The sequence below is a fragment of the Sabethes cyaneus genome, chromosome 3 (assembly GCF_943734655.1).
Source record: "Sabethes cyaneus chromosome 3, idSabCyanKW18_F2, whole genome shotgun sequence".
In the NCBI taxonomy this organism is placed as follows: Eukaryota; Metazoa; Arthropoda; class Insecta; order Diptera; family Culicidae; genus Sabethes; species Sabethes cyaneus.
Genome location: NC_071355.1, coordinates 202,815,083 through 202,839,531, shown reverse-complemented (window position 1 = coordinate 202,839,531; position 24,449 = coordinate 202,815,083). Strand labels below are relative to the sequence as shown.

General features: G+C 38.7%; 1 protein-coding gene across 3 annotated transcripts in view; it reads left to right on the top strand.

The window, feature by feature from the left end:
- Positions 1–24,449, top strand: part of LOC128744624 (protein quick-to-court) — a 64,752-nt gene that overhangs the window by 29,105 nt on the left and 11,198 nt on the right. For all 3 annotated transcript variants that reach the window (XM_053841771.1, XM_053841773.1, XM_053841772.1), the window contains exon 2: positions 949–1,533. In XM_053841771.1, coding sequence (XP_053697746.1) covers positions 1,045–1,533 — 489 coding nt within the window. In that variant the 5' untranslated portion in view covers positions 949–1,044. The remainder of the gene's footprint in view (positions 1–948; positions 1,534–24,449) is intronic.

Below are 24,449 nucleotides of genomic sequence, written 5' to 3'. Positions count from 1 at the left end.
AGGTTTGGTAATAGTTGCAAAGCCACTTTAACACCTTTAAGCAACCGTAAAACGGTTGGATGTTTATGGCTGTCTAGAAGCGGATTGTTTAATAGAAAAATCCCCTAACAAGTTTGTTTATTAGCTTTTGAGAGAAAGCTGGTTTGAGAAACGTAAAGTAGCCTAAACATCGTCTGTTCAAACGCCATTTAATTGCTTACTTTATGCAGCTTTGGTCGCCTTAAACCAGCCCGTAAACAACAATTGCTCTTACAATTCAGCTACTGTCGTTACTTGGGTAATTGGTATAAGCTGAAGATAAAAAAGCAATATAAAAATCGGATTTCTAAGTACAAATCTCGACCAACATGTTAAAAGGTTCATTATGCAAATGAGAGTTTCTCTTTGAGTCACCTCTCTTATGCTTATTACGGCGGCATAAATGCTTTTCAAACCAATTTTTCTTAAGAATTAGCTAGCCAATATAACGCCGGCAACCGTTTCATGCAAAATAGACGCATTCAAGTGCATTTATGTCGCCGTGATAAGCATAAGAGAGGAGACGCATAGAGAAACTCTTATTTGCATATTGAACCTTTTGAAATGTTGTTTTAATGTCAAACATGTAATTAGCTTTTAAATCCATCTTTAAACTATTAACCAAAACATCGCTTCTATAACAAAATGTGAAGTCGCAACGAAATATTGTATTTATTCAAACATATTTAAATTATGCCGTGCTACTAGACAAATATTTTTCCAATTAATAGGGTAACCAACGTATTTTGGACCCCCTCAGCAGCTGTACATAATTTGGACACTTACAGCAAAATCAAATGCAAGTGTCCAAATTATGTACAGCTGCTGATGGGGTCCAAAATAGGTTGGTTACCCTATATCGATATTGTTTCCACTCAAGCTTGAGAAGCTGTACTCATCCTCATTGTTTCTTGTCTATATTTTTTACAGATTACTGACAGCCTGATTGGCAAACTCCACAATTCCTGCCTGCTTCGATGGTACTTGACATCCAGGTGGCGCCAGCAGTAAACGTTTCTCGCGAACATGTCCTCGAAACCAGCGACACCGCTAGAGGTGCGACGGCCCTTCCCGGGCGAAAACGAAAGCACCAGGATACCGATGCTTTCGCCAACCCCCTTTCGCCGGAGCCAGTCGCTGCGGATGCGCACTAGCCAGAGCTTCCATGACTACCAACATTACCGCCTGTGCGAGTGTGGTAGTGTAACTATGCATCATCCGTCGAATCTAGCCAGTCCTTCGTCGTCCAGCGTAAAAGTGAAAAATTCATTCCCAAATGGGAGCAAATCAAATAGTCTCCATCGTCATCCGCCGACGGGTGCCTCAGCGGAGCCGCTTGCCACTGGAGACCCGTTGGCTGGTCGCAAGGACTCGTCGGCCGGCGGAAGTGTACAACAGCTGCCGAATGGTGTAATCTATCACAGCTGCAGTGCTGGTTCGGTGCCGACGGGGCCGAAATCTTCGTCCTTGCAGTCGACTCGCAAGAACAGTTTGACGAAAAATGATCGTGGAATGGTGAGTACCTATTTTTTTCTTTCTATTGCATATCATTAAATCTATCGGATTGCATGTTTAGGGAAAAATTATATAACTCGTGACAGTGCGAAACGATCGGTTACGTAGGTCAAGATAAAAAGGATACATATCTTAAAGTTACCAGCTGAATGGTGTATATGTGTGTTTATGTTGGGTGACCTACATTCAAACATGACAGCTCTACTAAACCACCCACACAACGTCCTGCGGGAGCTTGCTTCAAAATTTGAACAAGTAAATACTGAAAGGACATTGTAAAGTATAAGAAAAATGTTTCTGCGTAATTTAGTGTTATTTGCGTTTTAAATAGTGCTGGAATCATTGCAAAGTGAATCGAATATTAAAACTACACAAAAACCATACATGATGAGTGAAAATTTTTCCAAAGCTCGTTCGGTGCATTTCGACAATGTGAGTAGAAGTCATTTTCCTAAGAAGGTGGATAACACTGAAGGAGCCACCATTGTCGGGATAAGGACAAGTGTTGCAAATCATTTTGATGAAAGCTTAAATTCGACTAGCGAAACTGTTTTCAATATCAATGCAATTAAATATTGCACCGTAGCTGGTCAATTAGAGACGATGAAAATAGTTCAAACTTATCGTATTGATTGTAATTTTTTTTTTAAGAGACTTTGCCTATTTGGCATTCGCCTCTATTTTGATTGTAATACATAATACGAACTATTGACTTTTCATTGGCAAAATGTAAAATAGAATGGCAACTCACATAATGAGAAATTGAGTAAATCTCTTTTTTCTAAGGGTTTGCAACGATTTATCTTCTAAAATCATATTTTGTAAAACCACTATCTTTTGTAGACTGAATTTATCTTTTGTAGACCTGAATGCGTCTTTTCGAGTCTTTTTATAAATTTTATTCACACGGATTTTCGCCCGTGGTATATTGCTTCTTTGCGGTTTAAAAGTTTTTAATCCTTGATTTCTATGTTATTTAGAATATCTTTTGAAACTGGATGCACCCGGTTTGAAATTGGATAAATTTTATCTGTCAAATAGGAGTAAATGAGTATAAAAATTCGTTCATTTTCAAACCGGATTTAGTAAACAAATTCGCTGACCCTGACAGGTATCTGATGTTTTAATTCCAAATACACTCAAGTCTTTTTTTACACGGGGGATACGTGCCGTGTAAAAAAAAACCGTTTAAAAAAAAACCGCGTTAATTCAAAAATTGTTGTAAAAAAAACCGTGTTAAATCGAAAATTGTTGTAAAATAAACCGTGTTAATTCAAAAATTGTTGTAAAAAAAACCGTGTTAATTCCAAAATCGTCGTAAAAATGTAAAATCTTGTATCAGTACCATGAAGCATAAAATGTACGAATTCCTTTCGTTGTTTTCTACCACGAAACAGTTTCGTACAGTCTTAAATGAATTTACGTGTAATTAGATTCGAAGTTTTGTGTTCGTACTACCAAAAAAGTGGTAGTAGGAACACAAAACTGTGTTATTTGTCACAGTTGCATAATGCATTATTCAATTATTGGTAGCAAATAACCCGCTACTACCCCAAGTCGCTGGTCGAACCACTGGGGACTTCCGGGGTGGATTCTCACGATCTCTTTTCTCTTGGCTAGCTCGATCTAGAGGGAGAAAGACTCCTTTTCGAGGTCGGTTTTCTGACACCGATTAGGGACACACGGCAGCTTAGAAAGAACTTTGAATTTAGATGATGATTTTTATTTAACCTAACTTACAATGTGTGAGTATATCGGGGCCGGCCGGCTGCTGCTACTGGATCTGTGGAGGGGAAATCACTCGATCTACGAGCGGCTGCTACTGGAGCTGGCTGATGCTTTCGGGGAAGGCTGCTGCTTGCGGGGAACGCTGGCTGCCTTCGGCGTTGGCTGCTTCGTTCGGCTTGAGCTACTGTTGGCGGGGAACGCTACCGCTCTCGGGGGAGCGACTGGTACTAGTCGAGCAGATATACTATAGCTCATGTGCGCGTCGAGCTTTTCGGGTAGTAGGTTGCTTTTCCTTTCCGTAATCGACGAAAGGGCCCTGGTAGGACGCTTAACCGCGTGATTAAAATTGATAGTTTTTTGTTGATTGAACACTATTTTTTATTATTAATAATGTGAGTGTGTTTTGGGGGGTTCGTAATATCCATTCCCTCTGACCTACGTTGTTCTGCGCTATTCTATTCTGGGAATGTACGTATTAGACGTAGCATGGCTTGGTACTTCATATACAGGGATACCTCGATATAAGACAGCCTCGTTATAAAACAACCTCGATATAAGACAATTCGATATAAGACAATTTTGTCTTATATCGAAACAAATCCCTTTGACATAGCTGGTTACGATACCAGAGTTGATTTTCCATCCTGAAATCGGTGCCATGAAGATGTTCATTATTTCAAAATAACCCCAAAAATAGGAAAAAACTAATAGTTCAAACAATAATAAATAGTTCAAAAACCGTAAACACATAACACAGAGCAAAACTGGCGACCGCTAATGCAAATTTTGTTTGAAAAATACATGTTTCGATATAAGACAATTTCGTTATAAGACAACTTTTTGAAATTATAAATTGTCTTATATCGAGGTATCCCTGTACTGGCTTTTTTTAGAAAATTTCCGAACGATATACAAACATTATAATTTAAAAACCATCGAAAAAATACTGTGTAAATTCAGAAAACATAAATATCGCGCTGAAAAACCGTGTTAATTCAAAAAATCGTTTAAAAAAAACCGTGTTAATTCAAAAAACCGTTTAAAAAAAAACCGCGTTAATTCAAAAAATATCATAAAAAAAACCGTGTTAATTCAAAAATCGTAAAAAAAAACCGTGTAAAAAGAGACTTGAGTGTACATTAAAAAATTGCTCTAAAGAATGTACTTAAAAGACTATCAAATACATGCAAACAAAATAAAGATAAGAAATAAAACCAGCCTGTGTTTTGCGTAAATTTCAAATCACTTCATATAATTAGGCTATCCCAGTTCAGTTCAATCAAAATAAGGTTAGTTATTAAAATGCATGCAATTCCGAATGAAGATGTTATCATGATAGTACGCTACCTATTTTCTAATTTGATCTTTTAAGGCGATTGAGCTGCAATTTTCCGAAGTTCCAAACACCACGAAAACTGGGCCGCAAATTTCATGAATGGCTTCCATGCTCGCATCGGAACGTTCGCCCGCATTGTTCGTTCGCACAAATGAAAAACAATCGCCAGCTCCTACCGTTTATTGCGTTGCGTAATTATATACCTATAATTCGTGGAAAAGTCATAAATAACGGTCAAAACAAAACAATTGTTTGCCATCTTTTTCGCCAACCCGCTGGAAAATGAATCCGGACGTTAAAATAAATGATGTGAAAAAAACAAACGCAATGAGCGAATTCCGTTTCACCACCTGCTGCAGCCTGCAGCCAGCCAGCTAGCTAGCCACCGGCTCGGAATTATGGATGATTAGCGGACGCCCCGTGCCACCGACCATCTTTGATCGGATAAATTCATCGGAGTTTTAATAACCGCATAACATCTTCGGTAACGATACATCCGTCCGCTGGCGCTGTGGTGGTTGACCAACGCCAATTGCAGGAGCATCCGCGCTGCTGAACTGAAAAAATACAGTCATTATCTTCGTGTTTCGTACACACGAGTTAAATGTTTTGCCACTACTTCTGTCTCGACGATCGATATTTGGTGGTAGTCTTTCGAGACATGATATGGTAATTTTTCCCCTCAGCCGATTCGCATTACTTTCACTTGGCGCCATTCATTGGCCACGTTCCAGCTTGCAGTCAGTCAAATATCGCATGTTGTTGGCCGGCCAGCCGCGTAAGCATTCTCGGCTCACTGGTTTTTATTTTGCCGCAGATGCAACCACCCTAACTCACCCTTGTATGTATCGACGTCAAAAGAAAATAGAAACCCGAGCGTACATCGGTTTGTTGTTAGCGGAAAATCGACCCAATTTTCTCTCCTTTCTACTGTTCAGCCGGAGACGAAACATGCGCCGCATGCTTTCATGGTGATACATTGAAAGCAAATGAAATGTAATGTTCTGGCCTGTCTAGCGGGTCTACCTTTGACATATTTGTCACCACCATGGCGGTAAATATAAATACTAGACGCAATAGTATATTTCGACGGTAACATAACAGTTGAGATCGATATTGATGGTTTGAATAACGGTTTGATTACATGCGAGCAAAAATGCTTTGAAATTTCTGCAAAAGATCTCGAAAGTGTTAGCCTAAATATATTACACAGTTGTGATGATGTTGCATCGCAGCTAAACACTTAGCAAAACGATAATTGCAAAACCATTCCTTAGCATACCTTGACCTATGTCACGTTTTGTTATCTGCGTTTATTCTCCTTATTGTAGTTTTGAATTTTAGAAGATAAAGATAGGGTTTATTTCTAATTCCCGTCGTAGTAAGGAAAGCCACTCTAATTTTCATCATTTCTTAGGTTGATTTAATGAATACTCCAAAAATTCTTGTGCTGATTTGACTAAAACACACTTACCTTCCGATTCGTGCACTTTGAATTCACTAAAAAGTGATTAGTAAATCATTTTATTGAAACTACGCAACTGACTTTATTTCTGAAATTCGTCGTACCGTTTTAAAATCCGTCCATCAAAATTTTTCATCGTTTGAACTAAAAATAACAATAATGTTTACAAAGCTAGCGAGCTTGTATTTGTGTAGGACGGCATGACAAATGTTATTTTGCAAAATTTCTGCGGGTCATGCAAGTTTTCCCGGCTGCAGAATAACGACAATGCGTTGCGTGAGTTATTTTCATTTTATGAATGACAGAAATTGAAACGATTAGTCGACATTTTCTTCTTCGTCGCACAACAAACGTAGGAAATTTGGCTGCTAGGAATTCTTTGATGAAAAAAAGCATTTAAATAGAACTCAGCTTACTTTGATTGATCGCGTAAATTAAAATATTAGGGAATAACTAATTTTGCATGGTGTATCATAAAAATTGCTGATGTTTTTTAATAATTTGAGTTGGATAGGACGGGAATAGGCAATTACGGCGAAGCAGCAACATACCCTACATGAAGAAGATCTGATTTACCGAAATTAAAGATACTTTGCGAATGCATCTCTTGATTCGATCAATCAACTGTTTGCAATTCGTAGCTCTCCAATTATTTTTATACACCAAGGAACTCAAAACCCCGAAGAAATCTTGGATTTCAAAATGGCGTCAAATATTTTCGACGAGCCGTCAACCGCATTCTAAAAAAGTATATATTGCAAGGGTTTTCATGCAAAATGATAAATAATAGTCCGCCATCTTGGATTTCAAAATGGCGTGTAACATCGATTTTCGACTTCTAGCCGTCACTCGCATTCTAAAAAAGTATATATTGCAAGGGTTATCACAAGGGGTTTCCAACAGCAATGATTACTACGCACCTTTGAAAAAGTTACTTTTGATTACTTTACTGATTACCTCTGATTACCACTAATCAATCTCTTGTGATTACTATAAATTAATCATGATTACCAATGATTGCTTAAGATTACCATTGATTACTCTACTGATTACCATTGATTACCTAATTAATTCGTAAATGATTACAAAAGTAATCTCTGATTACTACGCACTTATACGCCTTACTGGAAACCCCTTGGGTTATCACCCCATACTAAAAACACAGACAAACAGACATAATTCTTGGAAGAAAAATCAACAAAAATTATCGTACCTCACATTTAGCACTAGCACCATCTATGATCGAGATTCCCAAATATCAAATAGCAACATGGGTATCCCTCGAAGTAGCAAGTATTTTTTATGGGGAATTCCCCTTCTTTCGTCAAAAAGCGCCACTTTGACCAAAACGGAGTCATTCCCAACTAAGCCCAAATTTGACATGACGGTTTAATCGATACGAAGAATGGAAAACGAGTGTTATGTCTGTGCTAAAACCGACTTATCAAGAAAAAGTACAGTCATAATATTTTTCGTCGCTGCTATGATAGAAGGTGACTTTTTCTCTCCAGAAATAGTCAGTCGGTTTTTTGAAGGCGTATGAAACTGAAGGGTAAAGATGCGGCTAACATCTTTTTACGCTTCCTACACGTCCGACACAAAAAGAAAAAAAGCAAAAAAATAATTTTGTTCGAGCGCTTACCAATACACATTCATCCGAGACTGAAGTTAGAGCGGGCTACTCACAAATACATTTGGTCCGAGGCAAAGTTTGTTATGGGCTAGATGAGATGTTGGCTACACGAAAAATGTATGGGAATGACATTTGTGATAGTGGGGTGGTTTTTTGTCGTTGATGGAGACGGCAGTAATTTGGTTTTCGTCGCTGACTATAGTCACAGACAAACAGACATAGCACTCGTTTTCCATTCTTAGTACCGATTAAACCGTCAATTCAAATTTGGGCTTAGTTGGGAATGTCTCCGTTTTGGTCAAAGTGGCGCTTTTTGACGAAAGAAGGGGAATTCCCAATAAAAAATACTTGCTACTGCGAGGGATACTCCTGTTGCTATTTGATATTTGGGAATGTCGATCATAGATGGTGCTAGTGTTCAGGCTAAATGTGAGGTACGATCATTTTTATTGATTTTTCTTCCAAGAGTTATATCTGTTTGTCTGTGCTATAGTGTTTTGACGGTGATGCTAGACAGCCCTAAGAAAACCTAGGAGCACGTAAGACTTTCTGACGATAATATCGCTTCTTCGCACTCTTGCCTTCTGAATAATATCTTCCAATGCTATGTTGAACTGTGAATTCGACAGCCCGTCAACCAGAGCCAGCGCAGCGTTACACGGCGCGAGGCCCTGTGCAGATTAAGCAGCGAGGCTTTTTAATGATCATCACTCCGATTGCTTTACACAGTTTACGGACTGCTCATACCCATTGTCGAAGTTGAGACAACTAGTTGTAATCTTATGCCCCGATTCAGTACTACATGGTTAATAAAATCAGTGAACCTTTCGAATTTGGGCTCTAGGAATGAAACTTCCGAAGAAGTTATGCCTAGATAAAACAAGAATCCCGTAATTTCAGAGCAGATGCGCTGAACTTTCCAGTTCAGAGCTACAAAAGCGGCAGGTAACGGTATCATCCGATATTCTTTAAATGATAAAGAGCGGGACAGTGTCCAGTTAGAAGTCCTGTGATTGTGCGTAGTTCACTACGAGTTGAGTTGAGCAGTTTTTTTAGCTACTGTAGGATTTGGATAGATAAACTGTTTAGTCTACAACCTTGTATTTGATTCCAGTGGGATGCTTTCTTAACAACATTACCTAGGCATGCAACGCAGTTAAGTTAAGTTTGGTGTCTTCAGTATAGGGATAATAATAGCACGTTTTATTCACTTCTTGAATGAAATTTATTTCTTCTTGAATGAAATAACAACTGTTTTTGCGGAGTTTATATTAGGCCCATCTTGTAAGCATCATAACATGGTGGTGCTTAGAGCTTCTAACAAACACCTTGACAGTACTGCGTCAAATTTTCCTCTGACGATAAGTTACGTCGACGACCTAAGCAATAGTCTCATAACCAAGATGCAATATTTTGTAAAGGAGTGCATCGGCCATCAATGTCCAGAGCGAGAAGGAGCGAACTACTTGTGGACATCCTTTAATCACTGACATCGTCATCGACGTATTTCCCAATGATGCTGCGATTTCTCTGCTCAAAAGCATTGCTTGAATCTAGTTCATTGTTGAATGGTGGATTCCGTTTTAAAAAAGAGCCGCAATAATTGAAACGAAGGGCGTGTAATTGAAAGTTCCTTCAATATCAAGAAAAGCACAAAGTGCCGTCTCCTGATATGTGAGTGATTTCTCAATTAACGTCACTACACAGTGCTATGGGGTTTCCGTAGATTTGTTGGTATGTGATTTTCTCCTTCAACTTAAGAAGTGTTGAAGTCAGACTTATTGGTTTAAAAGCCTTATCCATACTTTTCTCTTTTTTATCTCTCTTAGGTATGAACACAACCTCTACTTTGCGCCACTACTCCGGGATATGTCCCAAAGCGTAACTGGCTCGAAAAAGGTTGATGAGCTCAGGCATTACAACATCGTCCATTTGTTGTAAAAAATGGGTGGAATACCATCCAGAGATTTTATTGGTTCAAAAGAGCTAAGTGCTCATTTGACCCATTCCAAAGCAGCGAGGCCTGATTCCATCGATTTTTTTAAATACTATACTCTGCATTTAAGTAAAAGAGAAAAGGAATCAATAGAAATCAAACAAATATTTCTGAATAGTCAGGGTTTATCCACTAGAATTTTTTAAAATTGTTGTCTAGTCATCACTAAGCGCGACGTACCCCGCGAAGCGCTAGACTCTGTGCGACCGCACGGGTTTGCCGGCTCTGCCCGTCACCTTTCTTCAACCCATATAACGTCACAACTTACTTATCCTGGGCCGATGTCCTTTAGGATTTCACCTGCATAGCAATGTTCCGCCAACATATTCTGTCCATGGCAATCCGTCTCCAATTTCTCGAATGTCCCACACATTCCAGGTCTTGCTTCACTTGGTATCACCATCAAGCACGTTGCGCACCTCTGCTTCTGATACCAACCAGATTCGAGGCGAACACCACTTTTGCGGGGTTGCTGTCCGGCATTCTCACAACATGTCTCGGCCATTCTACCCTTCCTGATTTAGCAACTTTCTGGATGCTGGGTTCGCCGAATAGCTACGCCGAAGGTTCTTACTTCTCTCCCATATACCGCCAGAGATGGACTTAAGGCACAAAGCAAAGCCTAGGTGCTACATTCCGTTATCGAAACTTGTCCTTCTGTTTTTATATGACAGACTTCGCCAGCTGTTAGAGTGCAGGACAATTGCAGGGCCAGTTGCTACGATCCTATTGACTCTAACAGCCTCTCTCAGTCGAGTTTCGTGCCCCTGGAGAACTACTAGTCTTGTTAGCGTTTTGTAGATGATACCTTTGGTACGGGGGTGACGTTTACCAGACGTTAGGGTCTTGCGGAGTCCATAGTAAGCACGACTTCCGACAAGAATACGTTTGCGTATTTCTTTTGTAGTTGTTATCCGACGTCACCAACGACCCGAAGTACACAAATTCGTCCACCAGCGCGAACTAGTCCCCTTCGATTACCACTGCCACACTAGCTATACGAGCTCGGTTCCTCATGCTAACAGGTACTTGGTTTTAGACGTATTCGCCACTAATCCATCCTTCACCGCTTCATGTTTCAGCTTAGTATACTGCTCAGTAATCACCTGGAACGTTCTTCCAACATTGTTCAACCAACCCAAAATAAAGCGTGATCGTCCAAGCAGTGCTCGAAAAATTGACAGCTCTACGGGAAAGTGAATATTAAACGCATTTTGCGCGTATTGTTTTACCCCTGGTAGCATTCTTTTATCCCATGGACATGACTACTGAACAACTGACAGTGTTCGTCTTTCTCACTTTTCTACCCTTCAAAGCAATTCATTCATGAATTGGAGTGCTGAATGATTGCTCGACTAACCTGTCAGTCAATTTTCTTGCTCTTGACTGATGTTTTAAATTTCAAAGTTTAGTATTTTAAACTACCTGCTTTTTAAAATCAACCAAAGCCTCGCTGGAGGAAATTAGTTAAAACTTCGGAGCAATGTTTACGTATTGTATTGTATTGTAATTTCGTTTCCGCTGTCGACAGTTCAAAATAAATGAATAATTCACATTTGATTGTATTTACTCTTGTCGAGAATAAATGAATGTAGAGAACAACACAAGCATGAATGCAAGTAATTGGCTCGAATCGTTAGTTTCAGGTTGGCAATGCTGAGTTCGTTTCATCTGTACTAGAAGCAGCAAAAAATGAGCAGTATATTGCTACCATTCAGGCGTACTGCATAAATTAAATATAAGAGTTTTGAGTAGGAAATCATGATTTTAGTGTTGTGGTGCCTTTGGAGTTTCTTGAAACCTTCCGTTACTCGCGTCAACTTTTGTAACACGGATACTCGCGTGTTGTATTTTGTACAACACTCTTTAATTAGGAATATCTCGGAATCTTGGCTATATAGAAAGTTACTGTGTTCAGCAAAGTTAATCAATAGGTCAAGACCTTTCGGTTGGGGGATAGAATTTTATAAGTTTGTCACCAGGCGGCGCTAAAATGTACTGCAAATTGTACTCTTTGCAAGTGCGGCCGTATACAGCTTGTTGCATTCGGAAAGATCATTTTATCGTTCCTAAATGAGATAGCATTCTATTGACTAGATTTTTTTCTAGAAGCTATCATGTTTTCTTAGATGTTTTTCACATAAAACATGCTGTTGGCATCTTGGAAAGTAGGGCTGATGTGGCGTTTTAATTCACTTGGGCAAGAAGTTTTCCGTACAGTAATGACACATAGTGAGAAAATTTGAAACTTCCGTTCATCAGCCTAGCGTTTTTGGTCTATTACAACATTTTCTGAAAACAAGTCCTTACAAAAAACAGATTTCGTAGATAAAACACAGACAGAAAACTGACCCATATACTAGCGGCCTGAAGCCACGAAATTGTGAACTTTTTCACACCTGCGGAATGTTCATCAACTGATGAATAATTTTAATGGACACAGAAACCATTTTCCCTTATGAAGAAACGAGAGAAAATTCCAGTAGAGACCAATTGCGGTACCCCTCGTACCGCGCTTGCATCATTTCTGCGATTTCGGTTTATGCTGATCTATTTTTCAGAACAATTTAAAGCATTGATCTATTTAATCATTATGTCATTTTGTTCATAATAAGTTTATTGAAGAATACGCATTGGTTTGACATCGATCTGTTACTTTAAAACAAAATGGCATTCAAAAATCTACAAGTGTTGTACAAAATACAACAGCGCGAGTAACGGAAGGTTAAGACTTCTATCTTTCGGTGATCTTCTATTTTTTATCAATCCCCCTACAAGTGAAATAATTTTTTTTTCTTAAATCTCAATTCTACCAAGTTTTAGAACATATTACTTCAAGAAATCATGTTTTCTTGGTTTTTGATTACTGTGCGTCATCAGTGAGACAGATTTATTAAAGATCGTTTCATAACAACTTCAAGCGCGATGTTAAACACGAGGCACGACATACCATCTCCTTGTTAAGTCTCCTGCATGCTTCAAACGGGTTTGATAACGCACCATATTATCCCCTACTTTGACTACTCCGGTACCTGTTCTGTTTCCCAGATCCTGACTATCAGCCGATGCAGCCAGGTTGCCAACTGTCGGGTCCATCTTGATAAGCTCCGCTACGATACCTTCTTTGCCAACTGCCTTGTTGTTCTGGAGCTGTTTGATGGTTTCGATCACTTCACCTATTGTGGAAGTTAGCACATCATTCGTCATACTGATGTAGTCATTACCCCTGCTGTCTTGGTATTCCGTCTCCGTACCAGTCACGTGCTCATTGTCGTACTGTTTTTACACTTCGATCACCTCACGTTCATCCGAAAAGATTCCTCCGTCTTTCCCGATCCCGAAGATCCCGACATGTTCCGGCTCACGAAACACAGCCTTTGCGGGATTCGTTCAGTTTCTTGTAGAATTTACTAATTTCTTTAATTTGGACGTAAAAAAATTTCGACATTTTCCATATCTTTTTTTTTTTTTGATAAAATTCAAGTAAATTAGAAGTGGAAACTATTATTTTCAAGTGTTTTGTTTCGGATAGCCATTGAGAGATCAAGTGTTTTAATTTTAATTTGAAATGCTCACAAGTGGAGACGTCTTCGAAATATTACGAATGGTACTGTTAAAAAATACCATAACCAAGACCTGTTTCATGAAATTCCGGTGGTTTGGAGCCCCTAGAATGGCAGCGTTCTCCTGATATTTGGCAACCCACAGTCTCATCACGGTAATGGGTGGATCGCCTAGCTGAAATTCTTCCGAAAAAAATCACCGCACAAGCGCAACCCGTTTCAACCTTACTTCAAAATATTTCCAACGGTGGTTCCTGAACATCAAACAAGTTATCAGCACCACTTTCTACGCCGATTCGAAAGACGGGACCATCAAACTTAGCTAATAGCATGGTGAACTTTAGGTCCAGGTTAATCATTCGACTTGAATCTGCCGTTCTAACGGAACAGAAGTACTGGTGAGATCGTTTTATAACTACATTATTTTAAGGTTGTTTTATGCAACTACATGCACGTAAATTTATTTACTTTATTATTGCTTCATTTTGTTGTTTAACAAATTAATTGATATATGCCATGTCTTTGGTAGCTTGGTGGTTGGTGTATTTGATCTATTTTAGAGAGCGAAATAAGGCGCTATAACCTTGGCCAACAGCAGCCGGGCTTTTGGAGTAAATGCCATAAGTTCATCCCCGAGGGTCCGGAGTATCACTTTACCATTATTAGCATAGATACTCCCAACGAAAACAAAGTTAAAATTACTCAGAGACGGTTGGTACGAGACGTCCCCGTTTCTTCATCCCCTATTGATTTAGAAATGCATCTATGTATGAATAACTTATTCACACAAGATTCAATTCGTATAATCGTCTTTGCGGCAATATTTCACAGTTGGCCTGGCCGATTAAACATTTGCGATATTTTTTTGATATTTTGCAAATGTTAATACTGACAAGAAAATAATTTGATGTATTTCTATGATTAGAAATAATTAAAATTATTTCCAGGAATCCTTTATTGTGGCTGTGATGATATTAATAAGAATAATAAGAAGAATAAGAATTTACTAATTTCTTTAATTTTATATCCATCGTCACAAATGTATCTGATATCTAACCCAACGCCTGACGTGAAACTATCAAAGGTAGCACGTATCTATCAAACCAGTTTCTAGTTTGAAAAACAATATTCAATTTTTATGTGCCACAAATCATTTCGCTTAACTGAATCGTACGCTGCCTTAAAGTCAGCAAACTGAATTTTCGCAATATGACCCGATGAATTCCACAATACTTTCAAGCCATCTAGTCGCTCTCTCCGTACTTTCTTCGAATGATCTACTGCCTTTGCACCACACTCAGTAGTCTCTTCAGACCCTATCGACGGTTCCATGGTAAAACGTGCTACCTCCAAGGCTGGGCGTGTTTCGAGTCCTCGGTAATCAGGTTCTCCTCATCGTGGCATGTTAGTTGGCACGATTCGGTTCTTGATTGTGTTTAAAAGAGACTTCTCGTATCACGCCCAAAGAAGCACACCGCAAGATTGCTTTTCTAGTGCTGACGCTTGTTTCAATGGTGAAGTCTCTTTTCGACAGCTCTAACCTCTTGATATCGCTCCTTGTTCTAAGGTGGCAGTAGTAACTATCCGTCACTCGTTGGCACTTCTAGTTACTCACTAGCCTATTGGCACAGCAGACAAAATATGCAATACTTATCGTGCTCTGGTACTGATCGTATCGTGGATGTGCTTCCACTGCTTCTTCAGGTTCTCTCCAATCGTATGATTTTTTAAGCACTGGTTGCACATTAATACGAGTATCATTTGTTTCAAATTTTCAATAGAATCGTGTTTTATATATCGTGTTTTATATATACCTAAAAGTATGAAAAAACTTTACTGGTATTATTTTTTGCTGATGTTAAAGTATGCACGTTTTCGTGAAAATTGTGTGCAAGAGAGTAAGTAAGAGAGAGAAAAAGATAGACGCAAAGGCAGAAACTGAAGAGAAAGACCGATATACAGTACGAAGTGTCGTCAGGAAATTCCGCCGCCTTCATTAAACAGTATCACGTGAGGGAGGGTGTGGTCTTTTGGCCGGGCCTTACCTCAGTCCATTATGACAAGATATCACTGAGGGCTGCAGATAAATGTTGTACCGAACACTGCTCTTTTACCCAATGTCCCCCAGTTTCGGCCGATAGAAAATTTTTGGGTGAACCTCAAACAAAGGATCTAGTGAAACAATTTCGTGGCTATAAACAGAAAAACAGTCGAACGTTAAGCCCACGAAAGAGTTGAAGAATATGGCGACATCCATCTTTTCATGGGTCATGGCAAAGATTACGGCGAATTGCCTCAAAACCGCCCGGCAGGGCGTCGAAGCGTTTCTGTAGAAAGCTTAGCAAACGTAGAATTTGAAGAAAACTTGTTGCAATCGAACATCTTTTGCAATTTTTTTCCATTGTCAGCCGAGGTGGGTTAAATTTTTCAATTCATAAAGCGTTTAATCCATTCAGTCGTTGAAATCATTGGCTATTTTCATTATAAAACTTTGACGATTAAGTCGCTTATTTCTTCGACCCTTTGGAGCTTAACGTCTTCTGATAGCAGTCTTCGATACACCTCACCACAAATCGAGCAAACAAGCAACATTATTGGAAATATAGTGAACAGCAGGGGTCCCAAGTTACTCCTCTGGGGTACACCACTCAAGTTACTTAGTGGCGAACAGATATATACTTTCAGTTTGTCACGTTATGCGATAGGTTAAGATACGATAAGCCATTGAATCCCAAGATGGCACAGTTTTTGTAAAAAACACGATGCTCCATTGTATCAAAGGTTGCTTTAAGGTCAATATAGGCCATATCAAAATGGGGTCGCGATTCAAATTGTGTAAAACAAGTAAACGTGAAAGGTAATAAATTTGTAATAATCGATTGGCCAGACATAAAACCATGTCAATATGAAGAGATATGGTTTTACACGCCAGAAAGTATGCTTTTCAAAGCAATTATTTCGAATAATATTGCCGCTACATCGGTGATTCCACGATAATTGCAAACACGGTTATATGTTGTTAAATGTCATAAAAAAATCTGAGCTTTTCATGAAAAATATAAAAAATAGAGCCTATTTGGTATACGCACCTTTATGCAGAAATTTTTTAATATTTTTGCGCTCATAAAAACCTTTGAGCTTGAATTTAATATTTTTCTTGAAAAGCTCATGAATGCAACTTGAAGATATATGCTGATGCCCTAGTGGCAACAGATACGTTGTCAGCTTCACAATATGGAATTTACATGTTTCTAGTCTACATAAGGATACACTAATTAGGGCAAATCCATCTGTACTTTACCTATGGATAAGACGATAAACTCAAACGTCAGCCATAACATTTCTTGTACTATTACAAAGCTATAAAAACCAGGCTTTTGTTCATCGCGTGATGACTGTGTGGCTGAACTTTTTCACGATACCTTAGACTGAATGGTGTAATGAACAAATCTTTACACAAAACTATTTTTTTATTATTTTCGTCATTTGTTTAGATTCCTCGACGAACCTGTTCCACTGTTTAAGTATATCGAATTAAATTACCCTTTGTTTTCAAATCTCTCGTAAAATGTAACAGGCATTCCATGTTATCCGCTGCAGACATGTTTTACAACATTTTAAAAATACTTATAAAGCAAACAAAAAATATATTATTATAACCAAACAAGTGAATGCAAACGTTATAGACATCGCAAGCTCGGACAATATGAACAAGCATGTTAGAGAATGAGAGAGATTGATCCAATTATTTAAAGGTTAAAAAAACAAACCATTCAACCAGCATTCATATCATATTTAAAAAGCATTTGTAAACCAATCGACCGAACGATGGAAATAAAGTTCATATTATCTTAGTGGTTACAGTTGCGTAGTTTCACCCATCTATAATGGCGAACAACAACAATCACCGTAATACAACACGGCTTAGATGCACTAAAGCATTCCCTCGTCACCTTCACTAGCTCTAGTTGCATTCATTCATCAATCAAGTGAAAACACCTTTCGTACACAGGTAAACACCGTTCGCGTGCTTTCATTTTCCACTAATCTACCCCATTTCTGAACTACTTATGTATGCAGCTATTTCAAACACTTGTCATTTTCGGTTGTGCACTATGCTTTTCCATTTTGCATCCATGCAGATCTTCGATAGCATTATTGCTATGCTCTGCGCTATGCTACTATGTTGAAAATCTAAACGACTAGCTGTGATTTCCCTATCACAAATCCATTTTTTATGTTGCTCTTCTGTGGGGGGTTATTGTGAAGACTCAGTAAGCACATCTCATGTACCTAGTGGCTTTGATGTTGTTGTGTTTTTTCTACAACTCGTGTTATTCAGCAAAAAAAACCTTACTCGGCAGGCTATTTTTATTGCTTGTTCGGTTTCCATAGAAGCAAAACGTACTGCAGATTTAGTACATATTTATTTACTACCATAAACAAATGCAGGACTATGAAATAGTTTTTTTGCCGGCTACTAGGGATGTTCACATCGTTTTTTCTTCAAATAAATCAAAATTTTAATTGTCCCAAAAATTTTTGTTCTTGAGATTCGATCAATACTAGTCTTAAAAGTTACCAATAAGTTATTGCCAGACTTTTACTCTAATCGGTGTCGATTTGCCCGTCCCAACGCAACACCACAGCTAATCGAGCGCAACTAAGAAGATGTACAAGACCGAATCTCTAACTCTCGCTCGCTGATCCACCAGTGGTACTAACACCCACTCATTGCAACATTCCTTCGCCGCCGGAGGCTTCTCTTTAGTTTTGATTGTGATACCTAGAAGAAGCTGGCACCCCCTGCTAGGCATCATTATTGCACTGCACCTGCAGTAATACTGACGTCGCCGACGACGGTCGTGTCCGGACGAATTGGCGAATTCGTACCACCAATATTGGCTAGTCGAGTTTGCCAAAGACGTCGATTACGCGACCTCCTTGATTATTATCTGTTCGCACCGTTGCTTTCGGGCGCAACTAAAAGTAAATTTTTGCGTGATTTCGCTGAGAACTTTAAGTTTCATGAAGCGTGACCGCACACGAACCTCATCGATCGCCCTCGCGTCCTCAGGTCGGACGGCTAGGCTAGATGGTAGTGCAGGATCCTACGGTGCCAGTGCCAACGGTTGCAGCTTTGCAGCAGCATGTGCTACCGAAGACAACCACCGTGGCCTCGGGGTTGATCCCTGAGGGGTGTTAAAGTGTTGGGACCACGTATAATTTTCAAATTATTTGAATTAGTGTGTGCTCAATTCGAATTGAACGGAAATGCACTGTTGAACAACCGAGTGAAATCGATAAGGACATATTCAAGTGGTTGCAGAAAATAGAGGGGTAGCAGCAAGTGGTACCACCAATCAAGTGACTTTTTCGGTGTGTGTGTTAGTTAAACTTGGCATCGGGAAAAATTAGGTTTACTTTTTGCAGAAAAGTTTACGCGTAATTTGTATCGATTGACAGTTAGACCATCAAGCAAAGTGAGAGCAAGACTGTAGTGACGTGAAATTACACAAGTGTAAAGTGACTGAATCACAACAATCTTTTCCCAGTAACTCGAATAACTTCCGAATCCTAAGGAAGTTTGCTAACTGAGTGAATTAGAAGGAAATAGTGAGTGATTATTTTTATTTTAAACAGGGCTGGCGACGATGAATGACAAACAAAAATATGAGGGTAGGTTTTCAAGCGTAGAAACTAGTTTCGATTTATTTTTCAATATCAATCTTTTATCGTTACCTATTTGATGTTACAATAATTTATTAAATAGAGCTTCGTATTCATTTTTTTCTTCATAGTAACGAACGATGCATAAAACATAACCTTTATTTTAACTATTGTTCTAACAGTATCGCTTTTGGCATTGGAATGCTAAGCCTGCGAAGGCTTGGTAACACATAGATACTTGAGTTGTATTAGTCTTTTCATTATGCGTGGTTGAGATCACTCAGTCGTGACGAAAACTGTGTATAATTGAAATAAATTTTGGACTAATTCTATTTATAAATTTCCAGACAAAATATTTGACGCTCAGTTAGCTCAACATTTAATGGCGAATAGAAAATAATTAGAACATTCAACCGGCTCTTGTCTTGACACAGCGCTCAAAATATAGATTCAACAAAGCTAAAGCCTGGCACCCCATAAATGACTGGATTGCAGATTGCAGTCATCTCTTTTGGCATGAAATCGACATCATTAGCTGCATACCACTCTTGCACCACTTTAAAGTAGTGACAGCTAGCTAAAAAGCCAGCGAATAACCACTGACGAACTGACAAGACACATAGAAGAAAATCCTTTAAAAACCATCGTCCTATACATTTTACTTGCACAGAAGCACCCTCTGTTATGCATGTTGCGGAGTAGCTTGCATTTGCAGAGTTTTATACTGTAGGATTTTTACATTTGTATGGTTTTATACTGAAAACTTGAAGGGACACTCGCGCACCACTATGCGGCCATGTTGCGAAACATGCTTTTTTGAAAAATAAGTGGTTTTTTATTGGACGATGGAAATAAAGCGAGTGTCTCGTCTGTTTGTCTGTGGTATAACGTTACCCTTATGTTTACGAATGAATGGTAAAATTCGTTTCTTAAAGCATTCTTCCATGTGTAAACTTGATGCCATTATTGGGGAAGTGATGAAAAGCTCAGTATTCAATCTAGAACTACATATTCCTTGCCAGATCGCGGTCTTCTTTGTGAATTTATCAGCAAATACGAACTTACAGGGTAAGGAACGAGTTAAGCAGTGTCATCTATTTTAATCAGTTGAAAATAAATGAGCCGAAAATGCATTTTTATATTCAAATTTTCAAAATCTTTTGATTAGAACATCTTCACAAATCACTCATCCATAGTTTAAATTTACACAAACACAATTTACTGTGTTTCCGACAAGAAATATGATGAATTAAAAATTGTTGTCCAAAAACGTACATTTTTCAGCTGCTGAAGGCAATCGCCACCTCGCTACTAACGAATCCATCACATTTTTCAGCACTGATTACAACCACTCTAAAAGTCAAGCACTCAATTGTCACATACCATATTATTCACTATCTTTTTTTCTATTATCTAAGGCTAAGGCCGAAAGTTTTATTATTTTATAACAAAACTGAAAATAAATTCTGAATTGACGAAACCTGTTCACCAATGGCAGCAGCTGCAGCATAACTGATTAACTATCGTGTTGCCAAGACACTATTTCGGTTCTGGAAATAAGAATTTAAGTTTGAATTTAACTGAAACCTCCAATGGTGAAAACGTGGTTCAATACTTCCAAGATAAATGTATGTTCATAATTAATTTTTCTTTATTAAAAACAACAGAAAGACCGCATTTTCAATAGTTTTCGAAGATTTCCTCAGTGATTTAATGAAGCAACGATGTGTTTCAATGTTATTTGCTTAGACAACACTATTCTGAGTCGGACCGTGTGCACTGCTATGTTTGCGTCTTTTGTTCTCCCACCATCCTTATGAACAGCGACTGAGACGTCAAACTCGCAGTTTCCCATAAGAACACTAGAGAATTAAAGAGACGACGAATATCGTTTGCCGAACGGTGCGGTCAGTCTACGCGCCGAAAAACAATTTAGAGAGATGGTATTTTACGCATCTACCGACCAAAAATAACTATTAAAGCAGATGCCGATTAGTAGGTCGCGGATAGGAACGCTGAATAGGGGGAAAAGTTCGAGGGATTTTTTATGGGAGCGTATAAAAATTCAGATTTCAGGATTGCTTAAAAAATCACCTTGAGGGTGAAAATATGTTCGGTCTGATCAAAATTAGTTCCATCGCTCTAACTTTTAAAGCGAAAAATCAAAAGTTTAGCTCAACAATGGTGTCTTCCAATGGTAACAGCTTGAAGAACTAAAGGTAGCAAGAAGATTGGTATACTGATATCCCCAACTTAGTCAACCCATCGCTTGTAATAAGGTAAAACAATCAGTGACCCGCTTAGACTGCTTAAAACCGGTTCTTTACCCTACTTGCCTGGCACATCACCACGCCCAGTTGCAATGTAAAATTTTTGACAGGACAGTTGTTTAAAATCCATTTTCACACTTCTTGGCTACCAAATTCTACTTCAAGTACCGATTCAGATGTTTACTGGCACTGTAAGACCCTTCTCGAGCGATCGAGGAAGATATTCCGCGTAGTTTGATAGTTCGCATCGCACCTTCTCGCCATATCCCAGATGGAGATACCAGTGTTGGACTTAAAGCATCTCAATGTCTTTCCTCTCAGCTCTCGGTCCCTAGTTCAGGCTTTCTTAATAGTTTTTGCCGGTTTCCCACACCTAGGTTCTCCTTATATTCTTTCAGAGCATTACACAGTGTGCAATACACACTGATGATATCGGCATTTTTACCACTTTCGCCAACTTTGATCCAGACCACTCTGGATTTTCCAGGTGTTTGTGGAAGATTTTTTTAAGTCGTTCAAGTTCCATTCTGTACTTCTCCGCAACGTGGTGGAATATTTTGACGAAACTTGCATCAGTTGTTCTTTATAAACATGTAAACCGATGCAAATTTCAAAATGATGACTGGTAAAAGCATACTTGGGACAGCACGCTATTCCTGGTTATACAGCCTTATCGGCCACGACCGAATGCGAGTCCTGGTGGGATGGGAAGTAATGTTAGTCCAATACTTGTTGCTACTGAACATTTGGTAATCCTTTACATTTTCACAAGCATTTCGGGAAAGGAATTGTTGTTAGTAGAAAGGGGAGCTAGAAAAAGATTGGATGGATCTTAACGGTTGATATAATCTGTCGAAAACCTCCCAGTTGGTCTCGAGGTATGATGCAGGCCTAATAGATCAGTCGTCGTATGTTCGAATCTCGGCTGGGAGAGGCTGTTAAAATCAATACAACAAATACAGACAACCCTGCAAATGTCCTGCACTCTAACAGCTGTCTGCGAAGTCTGTCGGATGAAAATAGAAGGTCAAGTTTCGATAACGGAACGTAGCACCTAGGCTTGCTTTTTAATCTGTCGAAAGCTACGTGCGGTTTCATTAAACCTCCCGCGAAGTCTCTTAGTATCGACTAACTCGAATATTCGGATATTCCAATAAGAATTAAACACAGATAGTGTGAAACAGCGCTTCATGTAACTGCACTCACACATAGGGGAATTGTGTATAACGTGCCCCCCCTGGCTAATGTGCCCCCCTTCGTTTTTCGCTAAACAAGCGAAATCAAAATGCAAAACCACCCAGAAACCATAGTATTTGATGGAACTAGCCTACTATGCAAATATGACAGTTGTCACATGCTGTAAAAACAAAACAAAAATAAATTTGTTTTTGAGCAGCTTCCGATGTAACTTTTGGAGCCATTTCCATAAGCTATTTTCTTGTCAAAATCTGTAAATAACCGGTTGTTGCGATTCGATTGCCTAAAGTGAACTTCAAAAAGACATCCCTGCCAAAAATAACGGTATGAAACGCTTGATTTGCTTTAGCATTTAATATTTTTTCAAATAAGTAAAAGCAGGCCAATATGTCCCACTTGCAGTGGTGCAATTTGCCCCCCTTGCAAATGTGGCTATAAACATAGGTAAACAGATCTAAGTTGAAGCCAATTGCCATTATTTAATTCAATTAGTATTGTAGAGCAACCGTGGTGGGAATAATTTATTACCAACGTCCAAATTCTAGGTTATTCGACTACCCGGTACAAAACGCCACAGCTGCAGTATAATGTGCCCCATGCAGAAAAGAAAAAGTGCACCAGAAGGCCGAAACTAGGGTTATTTTACATAAAATAACGATATTTTGCAAAACAAAGGAAATAGTTTTACTTTCTACAAAATAGAGTTGGTCTGTCACTGGTAGAAATACTCAAATTACCGCATTGGGCATATTATACCGCAGGTGGGGCATTTTACCCCGCGCAGATGAGCAACACAACATTTAGGTGCTTTTCTTAAATAATTCCTAGCATGTTTATTCCACAATACTAAATGAAATAACCAATTGCAATTGGTTGTCAGCTTAAATATCAACATATACACGTAGTTGTAACGTTAATTTGGGGAAGTATAACGGAGATATATCCATTTATTCTTAGGGGGGGCACATTATACACATTTCCCCTACAGAAACTAACGCATTCTTCTTGGTGAGCTGTGTTGTATTACTCGACCTAAAACATTAGAATTTAGTACTATTTGCATCGGAAATCACGATATTTGATTATCAATAAACAAAAATGGTTCCTTATTCGTGACTACATGTGTATTTACACATCACTCTCTAAATTCCTTTGAAAAAATGCGATTTATGTCAAAGCACGCGCGACTACAGCCGGACTCCCATGATCAGAGCCAGGGGCTACCTTATTATCTCTGTACAAAAATGAACCCAAGCAGCACACTTATAGTACTTTTGGTTACAGAAACTTATTTTCGACTGAAATTTGTTGTATATCAGTTGTCAAAACTTCTTTATAACAACTTTGATAGTAGGGAAACGAAAAAGATAAGCAGAAAAATAATACCAATTCAAGAAATAATCCAAAAGTTCTTGTCCTGATTTGGCTCAAACACACTTATACCGTCCGTTCCGTGTACTTTAATTTTCACTAAAAAGCTATTATTATTGGCATCTTAAAGAAATTACACCGCTTACTCTGGTTTTAAATTCGTCGTATCGATTTTAAGTCCGTGCATCAAACTTTTCCTTCGTCCGAACCAAAAATCACAACAATGTTTACGAAATGAGCGCGAATGTATTTGTGTAGGACGATACGGTAAACGTCATTTTGCAAAAATCTCTACTGGTTATGCAAGATTTTCCTCAATCCCGAACGGCAATGCGTTGCGTGCGTTACTTTCATTTTATGAATGACGGGAATTGAAACGACTTGTTGGCATTTTTACTTCGTCACACGAAGGAAGGTGGGAAATCTGGCTGCTAAAAATTCTTTAATGATGAAAAAAAAACATTTAATTAGGTCACAGCTCACTTTTATTGATTGCACATGATAGCCACCAAACTAGAATATTAGGGAATAGCCAATTTTACATTGTGTGTCATAGAAAACATCGATATTTGTAATAATTTCTATTGGATAGAACGGGAATAGGCAATTATTACGACAAAGCAGCACCAGACCCTAAATAAAATTGGTTTTTGTTTTAATGCACCGATATATAACGTAGCAAAAATA